The following is a 25,998-nucleotide window of genomic DNA, read 5'->3' as shown; positions in this document are numbered from 1 at the left end:
ATCTTGTCGAGGTATGTATCCCGGAGAGCTCTGTGATTTGATGCTACAGAAGTTACAAGAGCAATTAAATATACGGAGAAGAAAGTCGGTGTCAAGGGGGAGTATTGAGTAAATGACGCCACCGACTTTGATGGATGATTCTAGAGAATTCAAGTAATACATTAGAAATAGATATTATATTATAATATTAGTATAATTAGGAGCTAGAATTCTCTAGTCTAGTAAGTCGGTTCTTAACCAACATAGATTACTTATAAATAGGCATTAGGCCATTTGTAATGAGTGTAGTGAGTACACAAGTAGCAAGTGTGAGTAAGTACATAAGAGAGTGGGTGATTGCACTAGCTAAGTGTGCGTGTAGTGTCAATCTGAGTGTGTACGAGAGCAGTGTGCGAGGTGTGTCCTCGTAGAGTTAGAGGTGTGTCCTCGGGTGTCTTGTGAGGTGTGTCCTCCAAGAGTCGTAGTATTGTGTTGGTGTTGTGTACACCACTGTGTTGTGTATTGGTGTTTCGTACACCGTTGTCGAGTGTTTAATAAAACTTTGTTTGTGTGTCGATCCTGGAGTACCACTTTGGCCGCCGCCGCTTCTTCCACCGCCTCCTCTCCACATCTCCACACGTCCGGTCGTCGGGGTCTCCGGTGTCCCCATCAATTCTTCTCATGTGAATCTATCAGATTCGTCAGCGGAGATTGACTAGTCTGGAATGGGGAGGATTGGAATTGAGACGGGAAGTTTATCGCGTCCATGTTGGGTCGGTAGTCGCCCGACCCCGGTTGGGTACGACCCGCATATCTCTGCTGATAAGTGGGGGACTGACCCCGGTTTTGGGGTGTTTGTTGCCACGGCGCCGGCGATGGCGGACTCCACATCTGGGATGGAGGGGGGGTGGGACTCGATCTCCAGTGTTGGGGAGGTGGAAAGCTCCCGTGTCCCGAATCCCTAAAAAGAAGAGTAGAATTTTAGGTATTTATAAAAATAATAATAATAATAATAATAATAATAATAATAATTAATTAATTAAGGGGGAGTCGCGGCTCTCGCCCAAGAGCCGTGGCCAGGCCACGTGAGTGGCGCTCTCATGGGCACCCCCCGCCACAAATGCCCATGTTTCGCACTATAGGGGGCCGCGGCTGGGCCACGGGAGAGCCACGAGCCGCGGCTCTCCTATAGTGGATGCTATAAAGAAATTGTAATGGAAAATGAGTAGAAAAAGTTAGAAAATTTTGGATTCTTTTCTAAAACACGAGGCAAGTGGGCGTTGGGTCCTCCGTCAAGGAACAAACTTAGGTAAGAGATGGGTGCAATGGAATTTGCTAACCATGATATTATTTCTGATGCTTTAATACTTTATGAAAAATGAAAAGACTTCGGTTGCGGAAATTCTCAGATTTGGTTTTCGTTTCCTATTGGGTTTGTTTGTTACAAGTGAAAACGGACCTAATTCTCCCACTTTATTCATTGTTCAAATAGAAAAAGGAAGTTGTTAGTGTAAAAGCCAAAAGAGGGAGGCGTCTACTAATTAACAATTAAGCCACTACTTACCTGCTAAGAAAACTTTTCTTTTTCTAATCGGACGTTATGCGGCAATAATTGTAGCATCTGTTAATTAAATATACATATCTCGTAAAATATGTTTTTGCTTTGCATGCTACTTTTAATATCTCTTGCTTAACTTGTTTGATTCCTTGTTTCTTGAAAGAATCAAAGTAGGTTGGAATAGTTGAGATGGCAGAGGCAATCGTGTCCGTGGCTCTAGAAACCATCTATGATTTGACATTGGAAGAGGCGAGGTTTTTAGCTGGTGTGGGCAATCAAGTGAAGGAGCTGGAGCGGCAGCTGAAAGAGATCAAGTGTTTCCTCGAAGACGCAGACAGAAGACGCCATGAAAGCAGAACTGTCTCCAACTGGATCTCCGAGATCAGAGATCTTGCCTTTCAATCCCAATCCGCCATCGAAAGACACGCAGCTTATCAAACCACCACTAGAACTGGCCTCGCACAGTGTGTCCGCAAATATTCCTGCATTTTGGTACATCTCCACCGATCAGGTTCCGAGATTTCACAAATTACATCAAATCTGGACAGGATAAGGCAGGCTATGCAGCAAGCCGGCGTAGCAAGTAGCATAATCAGCAATCCAAATAACGGGGAGGGTGGAAGAAGCTCCATGTCAAGGAGGCAGCAGAGTTTCCCCGATTACGAGATGGGAGATTGCTTCATAGGCATGGAGGATGAGGTGGAGGAGCTTGTTCGTCGCCTAGGGAGGGACACAGAGGCCCGGGTTATTTCCGTGTGGGGGATGGGAGGCTCAGGCAAGACCGCCATTGCTAAGAAGCTCTACCACGAGACAGCCGGCTTTGATCTCACCGCGTGGGTTTGCATTACTCAGCGATGCGACCGTCGTTCAGTCTGGGAGGACGTTCTCAGGCAGCTGCTGGTTAAGAAAAGTGAGGACAATATTGACACGCGAAAAAGCAGCGACTCAGAGTTGATTGAGCGACTGCGCGAGATACAAAGGGAGAAGCGATGCCTCATTGTTATGGATGATCTTTGGCAACTTTCTCATTGGGATGAGTTGAAGCAACCGTTCATTATCCGAGATTTGGAGACAAAAATCTTGGTGACTACACGGGAGGAGAGCGTTGCAGAGATCGGATTGGCACTCCAACATGGCCTTTTACATGTGGACGATGCCTTTCAACTGCTCAAGAAAAAAGCATTTCCCCAAGGAAACATTCCAGGTCAGTTAGTTAATTAGTTTCATTCTGCTTTTTTGTTGCATGTTTGTTTTACTCAATTGATTTTTGATATGCAGATTTTGCATTGCAAAATAATAGTACAAGATTTGAGGAAATTGGGAAGGAAATGGTGCAGAAATGTGGGTGTTTGCCACTGGTAATTTCTTTACTCGGTGGGGTATTGGGAAAGAAAAATTCCATGGCTGAATGGGAATCGGTAAATATGAACATCAAAAATGTGGTATATAGGGATGGAAAAGATCAGATTGAGCATGTGCTAAATTTAAGCTATGAAAGTCTGCCGTATTATCTGAAGCCGTGCTTTCTCTACATGGGTATACTCGATGAGGATGAAACCATATCTGTTGTGCGTCTATACAGGATGTGGATAGCACAAGGCATGATTTCACACGAGAATATTGGGGACATGGATGAAACTTTAACGGACATCGCTGAGCTCTACTTAAGTGAGTTGGTCTCCAGGTCCATTGTTCAAGTTGAAATTCAAGATTATTATGATGTAGCAAGTAGAGCTAGAAAATATAGGAGTACATGCAAACTTCATGACGTTGTGCGTGAACTATGTCTGAAATTGGGGAAGAGCGAGGATTTCGGTCTGCAGATTTTGGAGTATCAAGGTGGTAGACTTAGTACCTTGCTACGCGAAGCTTCCTTGAATATGAAAATACTACATTTGGTTATCCATTTCCGAAGCCAAGTGGAGCACGAGCTTAGAGTCCCTCGTGGAGGAGGTACTAGCAAACATATAAGGTCTCTTCAATTATCAAATCTCACAGAATCCAATGTTGTTGAGTTTCCTCAACAAAGCATACTTGATTTTCGGAAATTCAAATTGCTGAGAGATCTAGTTATCGTGAGATTCAAATTTGCAGGAGGAAAGTTACCGAGAGGTATCACTGATCTTGTTCACCTTAGATGTTTGCGTCTAGAGGCGTGTGAACTCGATAGCCTACCCCCATCCATTAGGAACTTTGTATTCATGGATACACTGGATTTATCAGATTCACTTAATGTTGAAGTTCCAAATGCTATCAATGAGTTGCTACGATTGAAACACTTGATTTTTCCTCCTTATGGAGATGAAACGGTTGGAAATTATCGAGTGATATTGGATGAGGGAGTGGATGGGTTGGAGACTCTAGCATGCGTCGATAGTAGATATCATGAATTAAAATGTATGGACAGAATGAAGAATCTCCAACGCTTTGTAGCAAAAGTACACGATAACGAGAGCTTGTCAGCTATCATGAATGCCATTTTGAACTGGGACAAGCTTATGCATTGTTCTCTTCATATTGAAGCCAGTTGCGACCTAACAAGTGAGCTAATGCTGAAGATGGCTTTGACATGTCCCAATCTTGATGAAATGGTGAGTAGGCCTAAGTTAGGGAACGCGCTAGGAGAGTGCGGGAGTAGTAACTTGATGGGCTCGAAACTAAGGTGTTTGGATCTGGTGGGATCTGAGATTGAGGATGATCCAATGGGGATACTGGGGAAGCTTCCTTGCCTCATAAGATTGCGATTTTATTCGAAATCATTTATTGGGGAGGAGATGGTGTGTCCAGCAAACAGTTTTCTTCGCCTCAAGAAGCTAGCATTAATGGGTTTACCAAGGTTGAGCGAGTGGAGAGTGGAGACAGGAGCCATGCCTCTTCTCTCTCAGTTAACACTCATTCGGTGTAATCGTCTAGAGATGCTTCCAGAGGGACTAAGTGAAATTTCTACGCTCAAGTCTCTTGTAATCAAACGAATGCCAGAAATGGCAAGAAGGGTATCACCATCAGGAGATGATCTCCACAAAGTCCGTCATGTCCCTTCAATTATTATCTACAAGTAGTCTTCACACAGGTATCTCATTTCGCACATTCTCATATCGAAAAAACATGGGTAGCACGTAAGAAAAGATTTTTTTTGGAGTGTTATGAACTAAACGCCTTTATAGTGAACTATAATGGCGTTTTGGTTCACTCCGTATTTCAATTAAAACTGTGTTATGAACTAAAACAGCTTTGTAATGAACTAAAACACCCTAATAGTGAACTTGGTAGTTATACATTTAAGTAGTAGTTGTATAATCATAAAGAAACTGATGAGATGATACTCATTCAATTGTGTTCATATATAACAAGAGAACTCTTGCTGATTTACAGATTGATCATTGGTTCTTTTGAGAATAACAAATTATCACTACCACTTATGGTGCTTAAAGGAACCCTTATCTAAAGGGTACATTCCTGGGTAAGGATTTAACGAAGCTCAACTCATTGTAAGAAGGTATCTCTGTTTATTTTTATTTTTCTAGTGTTTCTGGTTGAATTCCTTCCCTTTCCAACTTCATTCTTGTCGTCGTTGCATTTCTTGAGTGTTCTTCATAGTTAGTATGTTTATGTGTAGTTGCTTTGAATATCAAGTGTTGTTGTGTTTGAATTGAAATTGATGATTTGCAATACTTCAAATGTTGAAAATGAAAGAAGTATAATTTTGTCTGAGTTGAATGTGGTTTGTATTGAATTGCTTGATTGAGCATAGTTTAAGTTCGATCATTTATACTTTTATAGGATATTCGACACTTTATCATTTAAAGACTATTTTAACTTTTATAGTATGATTAGGAGTATATAATTAATTGAATCTATTTCTCACAACTCCAGATAATCACATCACATGTTCTTTATAGGTTGAAATAACGGTGTATCATTGTGAATTGAGCGTAAAATTAAACATGAATCACATTCACAGATGTACTCCCTCCGTCCCCCATTAGTAGTCACAGTTTGACCGGGCACGAGTTTTAAAAAATGTAAAGAAAAGTTAGTTGAAAAGTTGGTGGAATGTGAGACCCATTTTTTTATATTGGTTTTATAATAAAATGTGAGTGAAGTGAGTTAGTGGAATGTGAGACCTACTACTACTTATGGTAAAAATGAAATGTGACTCTTAATTGGGGACGGACCGAAATAGAAAAGTGTGACTCTTAATCGGGGACGGAGGGAGTATGACTCTATCCTAATCCAAGGTGGTTGGTCTAATTACTGTTTTTAATTATTGTCAGCAAAATAAGACTTTATATTTTTTTTTTGTGACTATATCATATTTTATCAAGTTATTTATGCTATGTCATACTATGTGATTAGGTTAATAATGGTGGATGACACCTTTTAATTGGTCAAGAAATCTCATAGAAGTTTACCTTACTTATATTACAAATATTGCTGGATCAGAGCTTGACTATTTCAAAAAAATTATAAAAGAATTCCCTTTTACTAGAATTCAATATATGATACATCTACGTCTAAATCTATGTTGACCTTGCAAAAGGATATGCACAATTACAATAAAAAAACAGCATCAACTGTACAGTCCTGTTAGCTCAAAAATGCAGGCTGTTTAGGCAGAGGAAGAGCAGCTACGTCATTGCCAGCCATTGCTACAAAACCCGGCATGTCCGGGCGATCTGCAGCTCGTTCCTGCACGCACAGAAGCCCTAACCGGACATACTTTTCTGCTTCACTAGCCGCGCATGAGTCAGCCTGCAGCGTTGCATCCAAGAACTCAATGCTCCTCCCTTCTTTCCACAGCTTCCATGCCTAATTAGATTCCATTTCCCTTCATGTTAAAATCATTTCCTTTTCCATGACTATCGAAACTGAAAAAATGAGTGACTATCGAAGCTTACATAGCCGAGCAGATTCAGAGAGTGATCAGCCTCAAAGAAGGAAATATTCCTCTTGCCACTGATGATCTCTAGCACTATAATGCCAAAGCTAAACACATCCGATTTCTCCGAGAAATTGCCATCCATAGCGTATTCAGGCGACATGTAACCACTGAACACACAAAAACAATACTTATGCATAATGCTCGAGAAAAATGCAACTCCATACAACACACTTGGAACATGAGTTTCTTACTAGGTGCCTGCGATTTTGGTTGTCTTTGCACGAGCTCCGTTCTCACCATAAATCCTGGCCATGCCAAAATCAGAGATCTTTGGGTTCATACCACCATCCAAGAGGATGTTGCTCGCCTTGAGGTCGCGATGTATGACCCTCAGCCTTGAGTACTTGTGTAGGTACAGAATGCCCTGTGCGATCCCTTCAATGATTTGAACCCGAGTCTTCCAATCCACTAATGACTGTTTGGATTCATCTGCAACAGAGGAAATTGTTCAGCTACCAGATTTTTGCAAATGACGAGATACATTCTTGAATACATACCAAAGATGAAAGAATCCAAACTTCTGTTGATCATGTATTCGTACACTAATATGTATTCTTCCCCTTGAATGCAACAGCCAAGAAGTTTGACAAGATTCCTATGTTGAAGCCTTGAGATTACTGCGACTTCGTTCCTGAACTCCTTGGCTCCTTGAACGGATCGCTTTGAAAGCCTTTTCACCGCAATTTCTTGGCCACTCGGGAGCTTTCCCTGCAACGATAGAGAAACTGATTGCAACACTCTGGTGTGGGAAAATAATTCAACAGAACAATAACAAACACGGAAAAACTTCACCTTGTAAACAGGTCCAAAGCCGCCTTCACCAAGCTTGTTTTCCGCATTGAAACTGTCTGTTGCATTCTCAAGCGTATCGATGCAAAAGCATGTCAAGTTGTGCCCTTCTCCAATGAACTCAACATCGTTGGTTTTCCATATGTCAATAGTAGTTGCAGCTTTAGGATCTGTTACCTTGTTCGCTGACAAAATCCACACAAAAAGTCAAGAAATCACATCGAAAATTCATCAGTTCTACTTGTTCTGAGATGAAGATGGTTTAAATTTTAAAACCTGCAAAGATGCATTTGTGGCGTCGTCTGAAGCACCACAAGACTACAGTTGCTAGAATCACCGGAACAATTGAGCTCACAAGGATGATCATTGCCAGCCTCCTTCTCTTTCCACCTAACCGAAAAACAACGATTCAAACTAAGAAGTTATGACATGGATCATAACAAGAACATAGCCACTACTATTTCTCTACATTTCAATATAACATCAAGAAAAATTTACCCTGCTTCTTGTTTGCTGCAATGCTCCGAACATGAAAAACACCATTCCCACTGTGGCGATCAACATCACTCCTACTTCCATAGTAAAGCCAGCAACCGGAATCGTCCCCAAAGGCGAAAGCCACGCAAGAACAGTTGGTCCGGCAAGTCAGCTCACAGTCGTCAAAGTCATCAATGATCGAAACATTCAAAGCCAACATGGACGACGCCACGGACCCATTCACCGCTACAAACACATCCCCATCCGGACAGTCCCTGGATGCCCCATCAACCAAACACACGGTCGCGTTCACCTCCTTCCCAGATGCATCACACAAGTCGTGGCGCATGAGGGAGAGCCTCCCTCCCTGCAGAGCATACTCGTCGAGCTGCCCAGTCGAGGCTATCACCAGCCATGACATGTCGTAGCCATCAACGGTGTTGAGAGTGAGGTAACTCTCGTGAAGGGTAGAGGTATAGCTGAAATTGAAACTAGAAAATGGTTTCTTGAAAATGAACCTAAATCCATCACTCTCCAGCCAGCCTACATCCATGTGGCTGACATCTCTGTTCCAGACAGCCACCTTTCTTGAATCCTTGTAGGTGGTCCCCACCGAGAACGTGCCACGGGAGGGATTCTGAGGGCTCAGCCACGACAGCAGAACCTGGCGTCGCGGCAGAGCTCCCTGCAATCGGAACCAGCCAAGTCTCATCCCGGGAAGTAAGGTATCAGTTGGGAAATCGAAACTCTGCCATATAATCACACCTTCCTGCTTGAGAATGAGGTTGCCAGAATCAAGAAGCGTAGCGCTGGTGTTCGAGCTTGTTGCAAGCCTACCATAGTTGACAAGCATAGGCGCTTGCTTTCTGTCTGTTGCGATCAAGTTGCCGTCGTCCCTGATCTGAAAATTTGCATACAGATGTTCAAGCGGATTGTCGCGATTCGCCACCCACACGGGCTTCTTCTTAGCAAGATTCTTGAACCAAATCCCCAAGAACACATGCCCTGAAACTGCATCTTGGAAAAATCCCAGCTCGAAAACTCCACCAGCTGAAACTAAAGTATCATTCTCTTTCATCACCGTATTAGGCCTTATTGTATCTTCTGCGTTAGATAACCAAGCAGAAGAGAGCAAGAATAGCAAACACGCAGCATATCTTATCGACATCGTTTGAGCAAGCGCGATCAAAATCATGAATATGAGATAAAAATTCGATCTTGCAGCAAAAGATTATGTTTTTTTAACAAATGTAGAAGAGATAGGTACGAGTGCACTATAATTAACAAAAAAAGAGTTCAAAGTCAAGAAGCAATGTCAAAACCATTTTTTTATCTGCCCACATTAGACTAAATGGACAAATATCACTTGTATTTGCTGCTTCACCTAAACCATACATTCTCCTCTTCTCCCCCTTTCGGTTTCAATCACAGCATATAAGATATTAAAATGATAAAAACACTAGTATATTCATAAACACGAGATGCTGACTTATTGTTGCATCTATATTAAACCAAGCAGAAAAATATTCCACAGGATTAACACTATTACAAGATAATGATATTCTAGCTTTAAAATATGATATAGTTGAAACGTTCTAATGTTTGACTAGTTAAACACTGTTGCATTTCAATTTAGTACAAGTAAATAATGAAGATATTGCATGATTTTCTGTGATATCTTTAGCATTTCAAGAAATCCACTTTGAAAATTTTGACTGCCAAATAAAGTCAGCGTCAGTACATGTTAAAAGTAAAGTAAAACCATCCAGAAATTAAGTTTAAGTGGAGTGGTTTACTTAGAGTTATACTTACATAGTAGGAGTAGAGGGTTTCAACCTTCAGAAGCATTTCACCGAACATATTGAGCTCGAAATGAAATGGCTAAAATGCACAACAGACGGATTCCATCATGGGATAATGAACTGAAATAAACTCAACAATGTCTTTGCTATGAGGAAATTGCTATCCAAAATTGTCAAATTCTCCTTGAAATTCTATAAATATATAAAAGGGGAGTTTTAGGAATAGTTAGTATAAATTTTTTTTTTTAATATACTTACTTTATTATTAAATTTAAATATCATGTTATGTAACTTAAATGAAATATTAATACTATGACTGTTCATTTTTTTTCTTGATTAACTATCCACTAATGACATTCATTGCCACACTCACTAACTTTAAATATATAAAAGGGGAGTTTTAGGAATAGTTACATGAATACCATTGATAGTATAAAAAAAAAAATTTTAATATACTTACTTTATTATTAAATTTAAATATCATGTTATGTAACTTAAATGAAATATTAATACTATGACTGTTCATTTTTTTTCTTGATTAACTATCCACTAATGACATTCATTGCCACACTCACTAACTTTCATAATAATAATGCTTTAATAATTCTATTTCTCCTTAATTTGTTTGCATATACAATAGAGAATTCCTCCAGATTTTGTCGATAAATTTGGTAAGAATATTCCGACAAGATGCAGGATAATGTGAGGGGAAAGAGAGATGAGTTGGGAAGTTGATGTGAAGAAGGTGAATGATTGTTGGTTTTTGGAAAAGGGTTGGCCTAATTTTGTACTAGAAAATTTCCTACAAGATGGTGATTTTCTCACATTCTGTTATGTTCCTCCCCTTTTTTATCTCTTCAATTATTCAATTTCAATCGTTTTTCTATGTGCTCGCATTATATTCCTTTTGTTTTATTGATTTTTGAGGGTTTGTATTTATACACATATTTGTGTTCTGACTTTGCAATTGCAGGATGATTTCGAAGATGGAATTTTTAATTCTTATTTTTATAACTTTAATAGTTGCTTATGTGAACTGTGAACTACATATGTTTTTATACTTTGTTTACCTTATTTTTTTTCTTTTAATACTGCTACTCTTAATGGTTGATCATGGTTGATCATCAATCGTGTTGTTTATTTATGTTGTTCTCCTTGCAGGTCTTTATGGTGGAAGTGATGTATGTTTTGAAGTGTCGAGCTTAATTATGTGATTATTTTTTCCTTTTCTTCATGTACTATTGCAAAGTGTCGAATGTATAAATTTTTCATATAATGCTCTATATGAATATTAGGTTGGTGGCAGCTCTTATTCATTTGCATTTCCTGGACATGGTATGGGTGGTAGCAGCTACACGGGAAGTAGGCGATGCGGGGTATGCTATTAGGGTATGCAACCAGTTTTTTTGTTTTTCGGCTAAATGCATGCATATTGATATCGGTTGTATATTCCATGCTATTTTGCTGTATTTTTGTTGATGATTTTGATTGATTATAGTGCTCTATATGAATATTAGGTTGGTGGCAGCACTTATTCATTTGTCTTTCCTGGACATGGTATGGGTGGTAGCAGCTACACGGGAAGTAGGCGATGCGGGGTATGTTATTAGGGTATGCAACCAGTTTTTTTGTTTTTCGGCTAAATGCATGCATATTGATATCGGTTGTATATTCCATGCTAGTTTGCTGTATTTTTGTTGATAATTTTGATCGATTTTCCTATCTTCTAATATATATTTATACATTGTTTTTATTGACATGTGTTTGTGATTGATCTTTTATAGTATAGATCTAAAAGTGATTTAAATGATACGTGATTTGTGTGCAATTTTTAGTTTATAAACTTATTTGGTTATATGAGTTTTATTGGTACAATAAATTGCTATTGTATAAAAGTGTTTTAAATTATACGTGATTTTATATTTTTTTAATAAATATTTTTTATTTTATATATTTATGATTTCAGATTTCATGATATTTTTATGAATTTATAAAATCTTTTTACAGTATAAAACAAGTTTAAATAAAAGAAAATGAGTCGTGCATCGCACCGTGGGATACCAGTTAGAATAAATCCAATGTATTTTATGAATTGATGGTGGGTGTTTAATGTTGTGAGCCAATTTCCCATTGAAATTTAGAATAAATCCAATGTATTTATGAACTGAAAGATAAAGTAAACCGTTAATAGTAGTCGTAACCCCAAATTTGCAAAAAAGTATTTGGCGTTAGAGTTATGAATCGAACTAGTCAAATTATTAGGTAGATTGACCAAAAATCCATCTTAATTAGAGTATATCCACCTATTAATTCGGTCTCATCATTCTGCTGTCTAATAATGTTAAGTGGGGCATAAATTAATTGTTTGACGAAAATAATGGTTTTTTTAAAAGAAAAAACACGCACCTTATGAATATTTTTTTGAAACGTTGAAAGTTAGTACTCTCTGTGTCTTATTAAATGTCTTCAAAATTAATTTTGTCGATTAATTTTAATTATATAATTGATTCCAAACAAATAAAAAAAATATATCATTCACTACAGTATATCCAAGAAAATTAGACTGTCCGGATCAGGATCGTGTGTGTTTTAGATATAGTTTACGAAATAAATAATAGGAGTATTTGATTTACTTTATTTCTTAAATATTTTAAGAATAATGTGCGGATATAGTAAATAAAAACAATATGTGCATTTATTTCAGATCAATTTGATTACTAATGTTATAGAAAAATGATTACGAAGGCAGAGTTATAAAAGGTAGAATAGATATAACGACATTTTCAATCATTTACATAAATTTAAATTTTACACTATTTTGGAGTATATATCTCATCATTTTTGCTTTACATCAATGTTTGGTATTGTTCTATACAAAAATATAAAATAGGTTTAAGATTGCTGTATTATTGAAGTAGTTTTTTACATTAAAAATGAGATTTAGTGTATGATTGGAGATGATCTAAGCATGTTTGTAAGGGATACAAATTTTTGTGCTATAATACCCATTTTAAACTTTTAAGCATACACTATTTCACTTTATTTTGTGCTATAATATCCATTCTAATTGACACATTTTTCTTTTTTAAATGTCCCACATTAATTGACATACTCCCTCCGTCCATCAAAATTTGTCCCAGTTTTCCATTTCCGTCCGTCCTCCAAAATTTGTCCCATTTCACTTTTACCATTTTTGGTAGTGGACCCCATATTCCACTAACTCATTCCTACCCACATTTTATTATAAAACTAATATATAAAAGTAGGACCCACAATCCACTAACTTTTTCAACTCACTTTCCATTATATTTCTTAAAACCCGTGTCCGGTCAAACCGAGACGAATTTTCATGGATGGAGGGGGTATTTTTTAAAAATTTTATTTTCTTCATTCAACATATAAAATAATCTGTATAAAATCGCAAATAAGAAATGTATCCAGAGAATAATTAATTTTAAAATTAATTAATAATTGGGCCTTGAAGCCTATCCAGCAATAGTTTTGGGCTGATTGTCTACACAGAAGCCCACAGCATACTAATGGGCTTAAGACAGCTGGTACTTGAGCCCTAACCTCCACACGAGGCATTTCCCGCCGAAGTCTGGCTGAATTTAAAACCGGTCTATCCCAATATTAATTATTATTTAATTATTTTCTATTTTTAATCTTCCGACACGAAATGCAATTAAATCTATTTATTTGGTGTTGAAAACAAAAGGAAATCATGCTGTGTGTATATCACTTGCTTATTTGACTCCAGAGATCTCTAAAATGGAAAATAAGTGGAAAATGCAAGGCTACAACCATCTATCTGAGCTTGCAATTAGGGTTTCAGGAAAATAGGGCCTTTGCCTGAACATTCCAAAACTGCCTCCACCACAATTGGAACTCTTACTGCTCAAGTACCTCGAATTTCTCTTCAGATTATCCTTCATTTCACTGTGGATCTATCTTGAATTTTTCTGTATATTTTCCTAGCTTAATTATGTGTGATTGTTGATTGAGCTAGCTTAGAGATGATGGTGTTGGTTTGCTTTTGAGAAAAAGGGTATGAGATGCCAGTAAAGATCGGTTCTTGGGTGAAATTGAGACATGTTCTTGTCATTTCAGGGGACTCTTATTCTTGAATTGGGATTTTATTAATGTTTTTCGATTAAGTAAATGATTTGGTTTTGAGGGATGGGGCTGATGAAGGTATCATTTCATTACATTGGATTGTTGTGAGATGATATTGGGATCTGCTTAGATGATGTTTGAGCTGGATTTTGGGTTTTGAATATTAATTTGAAATGCTATGTGAAGTAAAACAATGCTGGAATTAGGAATGAGGTGCTTGAGCTTGCTGTATCAGAATTTAGAAATGACACTTCTTTCTTTTTTGTTTGTTACTTGATCAGGACTGTTGTTGTAAACATGGGCTCAAGTGATCCAAAACTATCCAGTGAGGATGTAACGATCTCATCTGCAGGCGTAATTAGGGGAATTGAAGAGGTAGATGAGGGAAATGGATGGATTGTTGTCGGTGGAGAAGAAACTGATGCACGAGACACCATATCTAGCTCTTATTCTCATATGGTTGAATCTGAGTTTCGTGAATATCAAGTGTTGGGAAATCAGCAAGATTCGATGACTGAGGTCGAGAATAATCCAACAAATTCACCCATTTTTTGCAATGTTAAAAGTTCATGTTTATGTAGTTTGCTCATCACCTAATAAGTTGCAATTGCAGAATGTAGAAGAAGTAGGGCAAACTTGTGCCTCGAATCAATCCTCTTATTTCCACATAGGACCAGTTTCGGAGGAAGCTCAAAATAATCTTGAGGTTTGAATTATGCTACTAAAGGAAAAATAAATAAACCGATTTATCAAACGTTGTGGCTACTTTGACGATGCTTCAAAATATCTTGACCCAAACATAGCAAGTTTTGTTATTTAAGTAAATTTCACTTCGAGGAGTCTAATCTTGTGTGCGTGCATTCTTTACAATCTCGAACGACAGTCATGAAAAATCTAAGTGAAGTATATAAGTGTTTTCAAATGCTATATTAAGCACCGATACGCAAATTTCTTCAAATGAAAATACTTATGCATCAGTAGCCGTTTCAATAGTAGTTTATAGGCAAGTATTTAACTGCAAATAATTATGCTTCAGTAGTTGTTTATGTAATCTTGCTTTTTATGAACACTAATATTGCTTGTCCATATTTGTCCACTCTAGTACAAAGGAAAATCTTAGAAATTTACGAAATTGATCAGGATTTTCAACACCATGGGATGGATAGACGCAGCCTCCAACTCGAAGATAATCCTTATACTGTAATAAGTAGGCCAACCCAAAGTCCTTCGAATAGTGGTGGCTCCAAATCACCTTTGGACATACCATGCACTCCCATCAAGGGGAAAGAGACTGAGAAAAATCAGCCTCTGCATCCTCAAAGTAGGAATGATACTGTAAATATTCCCAAGCCTTCGGGTATTGGCTTGCACCTGAATAGTATCATCAATGTTTTGCAAGCTGGGTCAGGTGCAATAGTGCATACAAAATCTGCTCAGACCTTTAACTTCAGCATACAAGGATCGAAGTCCGCACGCACAATCAACTCTCATCTCTCTGATGCATCAAAAAGTTCTGCAGTATTCTCTCCTGTTGAGAATGTTTCAGCATGCACTGATGATAGTGGGCCTAAAATCCATGACTCTGCAGCAGTTAATTCTGTTGCATCTTTACCTTCTGTGATTACTGAATCTTCTAACAGACCTGTAGCCAACCAATCAGCTCAAGGTAACAAGAGGGTGTATACTGATATCAACACAAATGACATTTCAGAGGAACTCAATTCAAACCCCAAAAAGAAAAGGTAGGCTTACTTGTTATCATGTTCAGTTCCACTTGTATATATCTTACGGTTTTGTTGGGACCAATCTTTGTTAATTTTCCAGGAAGAGATCTTCCGACTCCAATGATGGTGATGGTTGCAAAAGGTGCCATTGTAGGAAGAGTAAATGCCTAAAGCTGTAAGTCCTTCACTGCTCTGTGTATAGTTATTTGCAGCCACCAGTTGACCCATTAGTAATTTGATTTCTGCAGGTATTGTGATTGCTTTGCTGCTGGGTTATACTGTGCGGGATCGTGTGCTTGCCAAGGGTGCTACAACAGACCCCAATATGAGGACAAAGTTATTGAGTCACGGAAACAAATTGAATCACGGAATCCTCTTGCATTTGCGCCGAAAATTGTAAAACATGTCACTGAGACACCTGCAAGCAGTCCTGGGGTATTAATTTTCAATATTGTTTGTGATTGAAATACATGTAAGATAATATTTAAAATGTAGATTTTTTCACAGGAAGATGAAACACTCCTCACACCCTCCTCGGCAAGGCATAAGAGGGGGTGCAATTGCAAGAAGTCCATGTGTCTCAAGAAGTACTGTGAGTGCTATCATGTAAGTAGTCGTGTATTCATACATTAACATACAAGAGCATTTCCTTTTTTTACTTTATGTCTCTATTTTCCTTTGCCATAACTCTATATCCCCGGTTTATGGTTATTGATACGTCTGTTTACTGTGGAGAAGTCAAATGTTGGTTGCTCAGATGGATGCCGATGTGAAGGATGTAAAAATGTGCACGGACGAAAAGGAGGTATGATTTTGGACTATATAGCTATTTCCTAGTGATGTAATCCTAAGCTATCATATCCATGTTAAATCTCTAATGAAGTATAAAATCTTCCCATCATTTTATTTCCTGGTCTCCCAATGAATGCTTGGGGATTTAATATATAGTAGAATGGACTTAACTAATAATTTGGCTTGGCTACTTTTACAAAACAAAAACGGATGTTAGATAGTTGCTGGAAGAGTCTGTTGTACTGCCCTATCTCAACGGTCCCTTGCACCGGGGGCATTATACAATCTTAAGATGGATAGTGTATCACTTGTTTATGAAATGCACACTTGATGTACACTCATTAATATGCACCAAGATAGCATGCATACTTGATCGATAGAATATTTGATTATTTTTCCATTATTTTCGTTTTACTTTTTTTTCATGGGAGTGCGCATGAACCTTATTTCACCTATTTCAACCAGGCCCTTCATCACATGAACCTTATAGGAGATGAATAAACTCTCACTTTTGGCCACTCATCCCCTTCTCTCACAAGTGCTAGTATATATTGATATTTTTTCATTTTTATTGCCTTGCCTTGCTCACCATGTTACTGTCCTTGTAATAAGAGTAGCAAATGTATAGGTATTTAAGCCTCAATGAAGGAATCAACTTTAGTACATATGTGGACTGAAGTTTGATTGGGTATGCATTCAGTAAAGTGTCTTCTGCTTGTCTTAACTGAGCTCGACAACTGTATGATTGACATGGATAGTTAGTAACCTTTTGTATCAGTACAATTAAGTGATCAAATTCTTGCAACTTTTTCAATTGCTGGAAAAGTTGAAATATGCTCATTCACTTGATCCCTTATTTCTGTAGAATATAGCTTGGAAAAGGATATCTTGAACAAGGAAGGCACTTCTGAAACAACAGATGGCACAAATGGTGGTTCAAGTCATTCCGAGCTGACTCCTCAAACACCAACAGTACAGTTCAAGTAAGTATGATTTCCTCAAATAATATTCGGAGACGTCTTAAATATGCCACTAGTTGCCTTGTTTACTATCTGCACATACACGACCACAGGAAGGATGTCCGAGAAGGAAGTCTGCGTCCCAGACGGTGTTTCCAGTCACCTGAATCTGGTGTAATCTCTGTAACGCCAAATGCCATGACCTCGTTGTCACCTATAAACTTAGACGACAACTCCATGATTTCAGAAGCTGCTCTGGAAGATCTGGATGTAGTATCTTCCCAGGAGGAATTGTTTCTTAACACTGTAGAAACTCCTGGTGAATTCTCATCAGTTCGCCACCAAACTGGCAAGAAAGGGATTCCTGGAGGTACCAATCACTATTCTCCTGTTGGTTCGCTTAGTTTGCTTCGGTCACCAGGCACCCCTATGGCCCAGTCTAGTGCAAGTAGACAACTGAAGGTAATCGACCTTGATGGTGAGCCATCCAACAGCATGCAAGATGATACACCGGATATATTGAAGGACAGTCATGCACCACAAAATGCTGTGAAATCAAGCTCCCCAAATAAGAAACGTGTTTCCCCTCCTCATGCTCTGCGACATGGGCCTGGTTTGTCCCTGAATGGCCTGAGAACCGGGCGCAAGTTTATTCTGAAATCCATACCCTCAAGCGCAGGTTCCAAGAGAGGCGCACCACAATAGAGAGATAGCCTTCAAGATGGTTCCAGCCATAGATGATCAAAACTGAGATACAAAAGGTGCCATGGTTAATGTCTGAAGGAAGTCTTCAAAAGAGCTGTGACTATTCATTCCATTGATCCATTGAAGAGCTTAATTATCGGATGATGCACACTTTAAACATTGTGGTTAGAGCGTTGGCTCCCAAATTCTGCCCCAGATTAATTTACTTGAACTACATTGTGGATTGTTTATGATATCTTTCCATAACTTATTTTCTTGGAAACTCATAGACCTTTTACTGCACTAATAAAGGCCCTAGGTGGGAACAATTGATGCAATTGTGATGCAAATTATCTATTTATGTTTCTGCCATTCTATGTTCAAATTGTTACTTTACATCAAAAGATTGCCTTAAGTAAAACAAAAATCATGAAATTAGTCCAATAACTAACATAGAGTTACTAGAAGGCAAAATGCAAAATAAGCTGCAACTCAGATTCCATAAAAGGTACAGAAAAAGCAAAAATATAAATACTTTTAGATGGGAATGAGCAAAAGTTTTATCTCAAACATTAAAGTCACAATGCACCACCAGGAATACAAAGGAAAACACACTGTTATTTTACACAGTATTCTATCCTATTCATAATACTTCTTCAACCTGTCATAACTATTAATGTTTTATTTTGATTTCTTCTCACGTATACCCCCAAACCGCCTCACGGATTTCTCAGTTTACGATCCCTGAAGCCCCAATCGTGCAGCTAACCAGCGACAAACTTCTTCCATCTCTTCCTGGGTGGTGTAATGCCCGAGCCTGCATGAATGCAAACATAAGATTCATTGGGACGAAACAAGAAGCTAGCTAACTCGGTGTTACATAGGTTAATAGATTTGGATGTATCTGTACCCTCCATATGATCTAAACATTAGGTTCTGGAATCCAGCTGAACTTAATGTACGCGCAGAGTTTTCTCCGTGTTTATAAGCCACAACGTCATCCCCTGCAACAAAGATTCTTTCATATAGGAACTAATAATTCATGATGAAATTGTAGTTTAGATAACAAGAACACAGGTATAGCAGTGGGAAACAAACTGGATGTTGAACATTTGAGATAGCGAGTAAACATAAATCATACATACCAGATCCATGACAAAGCAAAATGGGCAATGATGCTGCACGACTTACAGTCTCATTAGACCTTTCGATTCGGTTCCTTAACATCCTAGAAAACAAATAGCTGTTGAGTGCAAAAGAGCATGTTGATTATTTATGCTATGTAAAATGTGTTGTCACTGAGGCCAGAGAAAGGGAGTTGTACCTGGAACATGGAAGCCAGCCGCTGAGGCCGATAACACAGCTCAAGTTAACTAAGTACGGGTTTCTATTTGAGTATTGACCAAAAATGTGGCATGTGGCGGAGTAAAGAGCAGTTGCAGCACCCATACTAAAGCCACCAATACCAAGTTTGACTGTGAATATGTAGCAAAGAGTTGTATGCATCAGCATTTTGTACACAACTTGAAATCAATGCATAAAAGTAATAGTTTAAGTTGTGTGTAGAGTCATGATATCTTCCTAATTCCGACTAAGATCCTTTTGTGCATGTTAAACTTATGTAACCAGGGAGATTGTTGTAAATCCTTTCCAAATTAGACCATAGCATTTCTTCAATGAGTTCGCTGGACAATTTAATGATTAAAATGTGCTCATCGTGAAACGTCTCTAGTAAAGGAGCAAATTTAATAGGAAAAAAGGCACACAAATTCTGGAAAACCACCTAGAAAATAAAAAACTAAATGACAGTCTTAATTCTACATGCACCCTTTTGAAAGCCAAACACCTTTTGCAATGATATACAATTGTAGCCAATAGTTTGATATTGTTTTTCAGTGTTTTGTTGATTATTTCATCTCTAACCAAGCTCTTATACATATTATCCTTTTAAAAGAAAATTTATGATGCTTAGAAGTAGAAACTTACTGTTGGCAGGCTCTGTTGATAGGAGATTAGCAACATGTGCTGCTGATGCATCCAATCCTTGTAAATCGTCGGGTGCATCCTCTGAAAGATCATGTGCATCGAACCCTGCCAGTCAAGAAGATAAATATGTTATTCGATAGAGTGAAAATCCACCATCTACTGTTTAGAAATTATTTACCACTGATTTAGAGCTTGCAGCAGCATAGAAATTCCAGTGGCAGAAGTTCGAAATGGTTATAGGGTAAAGAATAATATCTTACAAGCCGTGCAAGGAAATCCCCCAAATAAAGAAACTGGACGAGTAGGAGCAGTTGGGCATATCCACTTTACCTGCATTATCAGTTTAAACTTCAAATTGAGACAAACAACATTATTTCAAACTAGAAAGGGATCGGATTATTTGTTGCATCACACAGATGTTGAAAGACAAGGGATGACTTTGAATTATATCGAATAACTCACATTCGGAAGAGGAAGGCTTTCCAATTGCTGAGTCCAGCTGCAAAAACATGAATAAAATTAGAATCACAGTGGATCAGCAACGACAATAAGAATATGCATAACACTGCATTAACCATCACTTGAGGCTTAAAAAAGTTGCCAGAGTTAAATATTTTAATATATCTTGACTCTGATATTTGAGCATCCATTGGCTCACACATAAGTAAGCAACACCAGTCTAGAAGGAAGAATGAATAGTAGTATTGAATAACAAAATGAGTTAAGAAGATCATTCTCTGGAACATTTTTTAATCAAGTTGACAACATACAGCCGAAACTTGTAGCGAGTTAAGAGTTTATACTTGCTCCAAAAGTTCGTGTATCTATATCTCCATAGTGTGGAAACTTACATAGTTTTTGGGACCACAATTTGACTACGCGGTTAAGTATAATGATAGACTAAGACAACAGTCCTATCCTCAGACAGGCTAATTCTTAATTAAAATACAACAACTTACAGCCTGTGATCAAATATCCAGATGGATACAAACAATGCTTAATGCTTTTAAAAGTGGGAAATTGTGGTTAGTGAGTTAGTGGTCCCCTGTTCTACACCTTCTACATAGTAAATTAGTAGTAGACTTGGTTAAAAGACTAGACGACACATCCTCATCACAGACGTCATATTGACTATGCAAGAATAGACGAGTAAAAACTCAAACTTCGAGGCATCCGATCATTTACCCCAGTAACTGGACAGAACTGTATTCCATAACACAACAAGGATGCACTCTTTGCTTATTAGTCACATGCTTGTAGTTTGATTAGTACAAAGATTAGACCAACCGGAATTCACACAACTGATCAACACTATTCATGCAATTCAAGATGAATGTAATTATCACCATTAAATAGTGGAACTTCCTATCAACAACATGAATCACATAACGAACGAAAGAGGACATAATACCTCGACCCTTTATCACCAAGATCATGTAGCCAAATTATTGTTGCTTGATGCCTCCCTTTTGGCCTGATGACATGAGTCCTTCCAAACTCATACGTTGTCCGAGATGATTGGCCACCTATATATGGTAAGAAACAAGTGTTTATAGCACATTCTGTAACTAGTAACAATCACTAAATTATGTGACTAAAAATAGCTGAGACACTATAGTAATCAACCAAAGGAGAGAAGTTAACATACCCCCAGCAGCGCTATTGAAGCTCATAGCTCGTTTCGATTTTATAACGAATCAATGCACGAGAAAATGTGTCCGAGTGATTGAAACTGAACTCCTAGCAATGGAATGAAGATCACATTGTCACATGTTATTTATATTTGAATTTCAAAGTGTGAAATTAGGATGTAAAATAGTGTGCACGGGCTGGACTTAGCATACACCACTTTGCATAAATGGAAAAAGATAAGGGAACCCTGAAAACGATAGAGAAAGCAAGACAAAAAAGGAAGCAATGGAAAAAGAAAAAGCAGAAATCTTTATAACCACAGAGATGATAGAGGAGAGCCCATCACAAATCAAGAAAAGCACAATAAAACCAACTTCGAAAAGGCTTTTGCGGTGCACATTCTCACAGAATCAATTCCAGCTAAAAAATAATGATAAAAGCTATCACCGTTTTCTTCATTTAAGCAAGCAAAAAGACAAAACTCAACATTAATCCTCTTCATTGTAGTCTAATATATGCACATATGCAGTTACAAAACAGCTCAAAAAAGAATCTTTATTGCAAGAATGTCAAGAAATGCAGAAATATCAAAATCCCATAAGCTGATAAGTGAGATTACACAGTAAAAAATTCTGATAGAAGATGGTAAAGACTAAAGATTGAACCTTGCGGTGTGAAAATGTGAAGTTTTAATAATATGGAGGCGAGGTTCTAGAGATGTAACTATTGAACAATGCAATAAAGTGATGAGGCTTTTCCGGTTCTACATTCCTTTTTGTCTGCCTATTTGTCTAGAGGCTGGACTGTACCCTACCCTGTTTTCATGTGAACTGCTCTAGGGCATCAACATAGGAGTACTTCTCTTTAACTAAAGTAGTATTCCCACTTCAAAATTGCAAAGAATAAAAAAAATAAGTGCTAATTTCATAGTAGTACAATTTTTAGACCAAGCAAATCCCAGAATATATGTTATGATTAATGTATCATAATTAGCTTGTTTTGAATGAAAAGCTTCAAATTACTACAATTAAGAAAGTAGAGTGAGTCCTTGTGAAGATAAGTTTGTCATAAATAAAATAAAAATTAAATTCCTTTTTTGTTTTTTGGAGGGATTGGATGTGTAACGTGTTGATTCATGCTAACATTGATGCTTTTCTTGAAGTTAGAATTATTTTGTTTGATCAGAGAATGCTGTCAAATACAGTATTTTATTTGTTTCAAAGCAGAGATGATGTGTGTGAACTATCTTTATTAATGTTATTAATTACATTTTACAGTATAATTAAACACATAATTTAAATTTGGAATCCATGCTTTAATATTTTTCATAGATATTTTTATTCATATATTGCTTTATTCTCCGTTGAATGCTCTCAAACCGATAAAAAAAAAGGTATAAACGAATATTTGACAAACCATCCTTGTTATGAATAATTAAGTAAAATTTGGAACAAATTAAAAGTAGTGTGAAGTAATGTAAAAGTGTACATAAAACTAATCTAATGGATTTACTCTAATCTGTTTTATCTTTTTTGTCTTATAAAAGGACGAGGATGACTCATCATCGTGTCCCATATTCTCTAAATTTGCTGTCCAAATGACCAACAATATTAATAATGAATATGTAATCATGCAAATACTTTTGGTGCTATAGTAATAATAATTTAATTATCACCACAGTTAATTAATTATAATCACAATTAACGCGTGTATAGCATATTTACCATGTTGATATAGTAAAATACTGTAGATATATAAAAAACTAAACAGGAGATAAAATATGAAAAATGTAAAACAACCGAATCAAGAAATATATTTCTTCAAATGTGTAATTTGCAAATTATGATATGAAAGGAACAATTATCTAGAATCAGTATATAATTAAAAATGCTAGTCTTTTGTGGATGTTTAAGCGAATAAACTTTCTAGTAAAAAGTTAGATTTATGGCTCAACCTTTGCTATCCCTTTCTCCAAATAAATAAATAAATAAATAAATAATAATAATAATAATAATAATAATAATAATAATAATAATAATAATAATAATAATAATAATAATAATAATAATAATAATAATAAAACAAACAAACAAACACTTGTCTTGGGTGATTGAAACTCATGAAGTCATGATTATGCAGATCGTCATAAGTTTATATTGCTTTATTGGATATAATTAACTTTTTTGGTTAATTGTGACATTTCACAACTTTATCTTATCAATTTACCATCAGCAATTCTATATGTCATCATTGTGTGGTAAATTTTGTCAAACTTTTGTGCTTCACAACTCAAAAGTAAAAATCTTTGAATGCTGATCACATCTTCAAATATATCACATACATGCAAATGCTCTTTTATATATTAATGACATATTTTTATTTAAATTTTTAGTTTTATCATGGTACCAAATTGCATGAGATTGGTTTATAATCTTTGCTAATCTTTAATATCATATTTGCAACATACGGCGAAATTTGGAGTATATTTGAAAATAATTATATGGTGGAAATCAATAGTGCACTTTTTGAAAATTCAAGTGCTGTTGATTATTTATAAATATTTTCCCTTATATAACTTGATTGGGCCTAAGCCCATTAGCCCAATACTAACAGACCAGATCTTGGACCTAATATTGATTGCTTTGGCTTAAGACAGGAGTAGTAGTGACTCACTGTTTTGATGATTAATTTGTCCTAAAATGAGGAGTACTTCAAATAAAATCATAAATTTTTGATTTTTTGAAAACTTCATCTTGATATATCATGTATGCAGTCAGTAATCTGACTTAGAATCTGGAGACATTCTTGAATTTTGAGATCAAAATCTTTATTTATGGGATCGGCATTACTTTGTTTACTATTTGGGTTAATGAATGGGATAATTGCATAAAATATTATTTAGTCTAACTGTGAATAACTGGATATATAATGGTATGATTTCTTCTTGAGGTGATTGAAGAGTAGCAAGATTTTTTATTGTATAAATAAGAATCAGTATTAATTTTCTATATATTCACAGTGTGATCTTGGTGACTCCGAACTTCATAATATTCCGTATCCATGTATTAGAGGAGAACAATATATTATATATATACATATGAATGTCATTCATTAAAAGAATAAATGATTCTAATATTTCCCGAAGAAATCAGAAGAAAAACATATAATTACATATCTAGAGGTAGCGTTGTGCTTCTTAATTCAATTTGTAGCTGCAGGGAATTCAATTAAGATGGCCACATCTGAAATTTATACCATTACGTAACATAAAATAGCCTTATTTTTATTAAAATAAGATGGCTGCAACTGAAGAAGAAACTTAAAAAGACTGGTCAAATAAATTTAGTACCAGTCAACACTAGACTAACACTTGTACTCTCTTCCTTTTTTTATTTGGACACTTTTCTTGAACATTAATTCAGTTGCAACAAATATATAGTCATTTACAAAATTCGGTTTATCTAATGGCAATTCTATGCTATGATGGGAGTGTTATATTTATTTATCATTACAAAAGTGAATGCTTTTATAGATTTACAATCCTTAACTATTTTAGTAACCAGAATTTCAGAATAGTTTAGCAGTTAAATACTTACTATAATACAATTTCATATATTTATCATTAGCGTTTTTTAAGAAATGATTTCTAATACTCTATTAATTACTACATGAATAGTACTATATTTTTGTGTACATTTCTAACATTATTCAAGGTGTTTGGTTTGATTGACAAGAAATCATTTCTGATTTATAGTGCATTCTTGTCTTCGAAAAGAAGAAACTATTTTTTTTATTTTCTCTTATATTTAATTTTATCATCACTTGATATGTTTGATATAATTTCTTAATTTTTGTGTATGTCTAAAAAAAATATCTTAATTTAGTTGGGACGGAGGGAGTATTATATTTCATGTAAAGAATGATTCATCCTTTACATGTTGAATACATCACATTTTGGTCAAGTTTGTGCTATAGCTTAATCAAAGACTAACAGTACTCCTAATTCACTTTAAACTCATTTTTCTACTTCATTGAAGAAAAGAGATTGGATACTAGAGTGTTCACAGTAGAAGGGCCTCGGCCTTTGGCCCGGAGTCGGCCCAGGTGCGGCCCCCCACTACCGAGGCGCAAGGAGGAGACGGCCCTGGGGGGTGGATGAGAGAGAGCTGAGCTCTCGGCCTAGCCGAGGCCCTTGGGCGCGTGACTCGGCTCGCCACTGCAAGGGCCGAGATCCTCAGTCCTTGGGCAATCCGAATTTTTTTTTTTTTTAAAACTATGCACTATGTGTTTTAATTATTATAGGCAAATAATTTTGTTTATAGCTAAAATCAAAATTTAACAACAAATGCTAGAAAATAATTTTAATTGATGGCCCGGAGGGCCACCGCCAAGTTTTGAGGGCAAGGGCCAAATTTGTTGGGCTCGCCCAAGAAATGGTGGCTTGGGCATGCCCAAGAGGACCACCACTGTGGACACTCTTACTCTGAACTTTAAAATCAAACGTAGATACATCTCATGGATTTAAAATAAATCAACATAACAAAAAAGTACTCATGGT

General features: G+C 36.7%; 4 protein-coding genes across 12 annotated transcripts; 2 read left to right on the top strand and 2 right to left on the bottom strand.

Moving 5' to 3' along the window:
* The first annotated feature begins 1,566 nt into the window (after positions 1–1,566).
* LOC125212396 (probable disease resistance protein RF45) lies at positions 1,567–5,248 on the top strand. Its single transcript, XM_048112559.1, has 3 exons — positions 1,567–2,741; positions 2,816–4,607; positions 4,910–5,248. Exons 1-2 carry the CDS (start codon positions 1,727–1,729, stop codon positions 4,594–4,596), a joined length of 2,796 nt encoding a protein of 931 aa, XP_047968516.1. The 5' UTR covers positions 1,567–1,726; the 3' UTR covers positions 4,597–4,607; positions 4,910–5,248.
* Positions 5,249–5,968: 720 nt separating this feature from the next.
* On the bottom strand, positions 5,969–9,053 carry LOC125216386 (G-type lectin S-receptor-like serine/threonine-protein kinase At1g11410). Of its 2 annotated transcripts, XM_048118078.1 has the most exons (8): positions 8,511–8,708; positions 7,767–8,430; positions 7,545–7,658; positions 7,272–7,453; positions 6,977–7,187; positions 6,671–6,908; positions 6,436–6,586; positions 5,969–6,346 (listed from the first exon to the last, which is right to left on the bottom strand). In XM_048118078.1, the coding sequence occupies exons 1-8, from the start codon at positions 8,583–8,585 to the stop codon at positions 6,125–6,127; spliced, it is 1,857 nt and encodes a 618-aa protein (XP_047974035.1). In that variant the 5' UTR covers positions 8,586–8,708; the 3' UTR covers positions 5,969–6,124. The 2 variants fall into 2 exon arrangements, with proteins under 2 accessions (XP_047974035.1, XP_047974034.1); XM_048118077.1 differs by having other exon boundaries at positions 7,767–9,053.
* A 4,223-nt stretch (positions 9,054–13,276) lies between these two features.
* Positions 13,277–18,160, top strand: LOC125213953. Of its 3 annotated transcripts, none has more exons than XM_048114768.1 (10): positions 13,277–13,449; positions 13,945–14,182; positions 14,277–14,369; positions 14,804–15,405; positions 15,488–15,562; positions 15,636–15,822; positions 15,895–15,993; positions 16,126–16,192; positions 17,045–17,162; positions 17,252–18,160. In XM_048114768.1, the coding sequence occupies exons 2-10, from the start codon at positions 13,961–13,963 to the stop codon at positions 17,841–17,843; spliced, it is 2,055 nt and encodes a 684-aa protein (XP_047970725.1). In that variant the 5' UTR covers positions 13,277–13,449; positions 13,945–13,960; the 3' UTR covers positions 17,844–18,160. The 3 variants fall into 3 exon arrangements, with proteins under 3 accessions (XP_047970725.1, XP_047970724.1, XP_047970726.1); XM_048114767.1 differs by having other exon boundaries at positions 15,883–15,993; XM_048114769.1 differs by lacking the exon at positions 14,277–14,369 and having other exon boundaries at positions 15,883–15,993.
* A 171-nt stretch (positions 18,161–18,331) lies between these two features.
* Positions 18,332–22,306, bottom strand: LOC125213954 (acyl-protein thioesterase 2-like). Of its 6 annotated transcripts, none has more exons than XM_048114774.1 (10): positions 22,255–22,306; positions 21,457–21,548; positions 21,220–21,334; positions 20,271–20,307; positions 20,069–20,138; positions 19,809–19,913; positions 19,147–19,297; positions 18,968–19,065; positions 18,733–18,826; positions 18,332–18,639 (listed from the first exon to the last, which is right to left on the bottom strand). In XM_048114774.1, the coding sequence occupies exons 2-10, from the start codon at positions 21,479–21,481 to the stop codon at positions 18,558–18,560; spliced, it is 777 nt and encodes a 258-aa protein (XP_047970731.1). In that variant the 5' UTR covers positions 21,482–21,548; positions 22,255–22,306; the 3' UTR covers positions 18,332–18,557. The 6 variants fall into 6 exon arrangements, with proteins under 6 accessions (XP_047970731.1, XP_047970728.1, XP_047970733.1 ...); XM_048114771.1 differs by lacking the exon at positions 22,255–22,306 and adding an exon at positions 22,106–22,244; XM_048114776.1 differs by lacking the exon at positions 22,255–22,306 and adding an exon at positions 22,106–22,244 and having other exon boundaries at positions 18,968–19,050.
* Between the last annotated feature and the right edge of the window lie 3,692 nt (positions 22,307–25,998).

The sequence above is a fragment of the Salvia hispanica genome, chromosome 3 (assembly GCF_023119035.1).
Source record: "Salvia hispanica cultivar TCC Black 2014 chromosome 3, UniMelb_Shisp_WGS_1.0, whole genome shotgun sequence".
Classification (NCBI taxonomy): domain Eukaryota; kingdom Viridiplantae; phylum Streptophyta; class Magnoliopsida; order Lamiales; family Lamiaceae; genus Salvia; species Salvia hispanica.
Note: the sequence above shows the minus strand (reverse complement) of the source record. Positions and strands in the feature narration are given on the sequence as shown.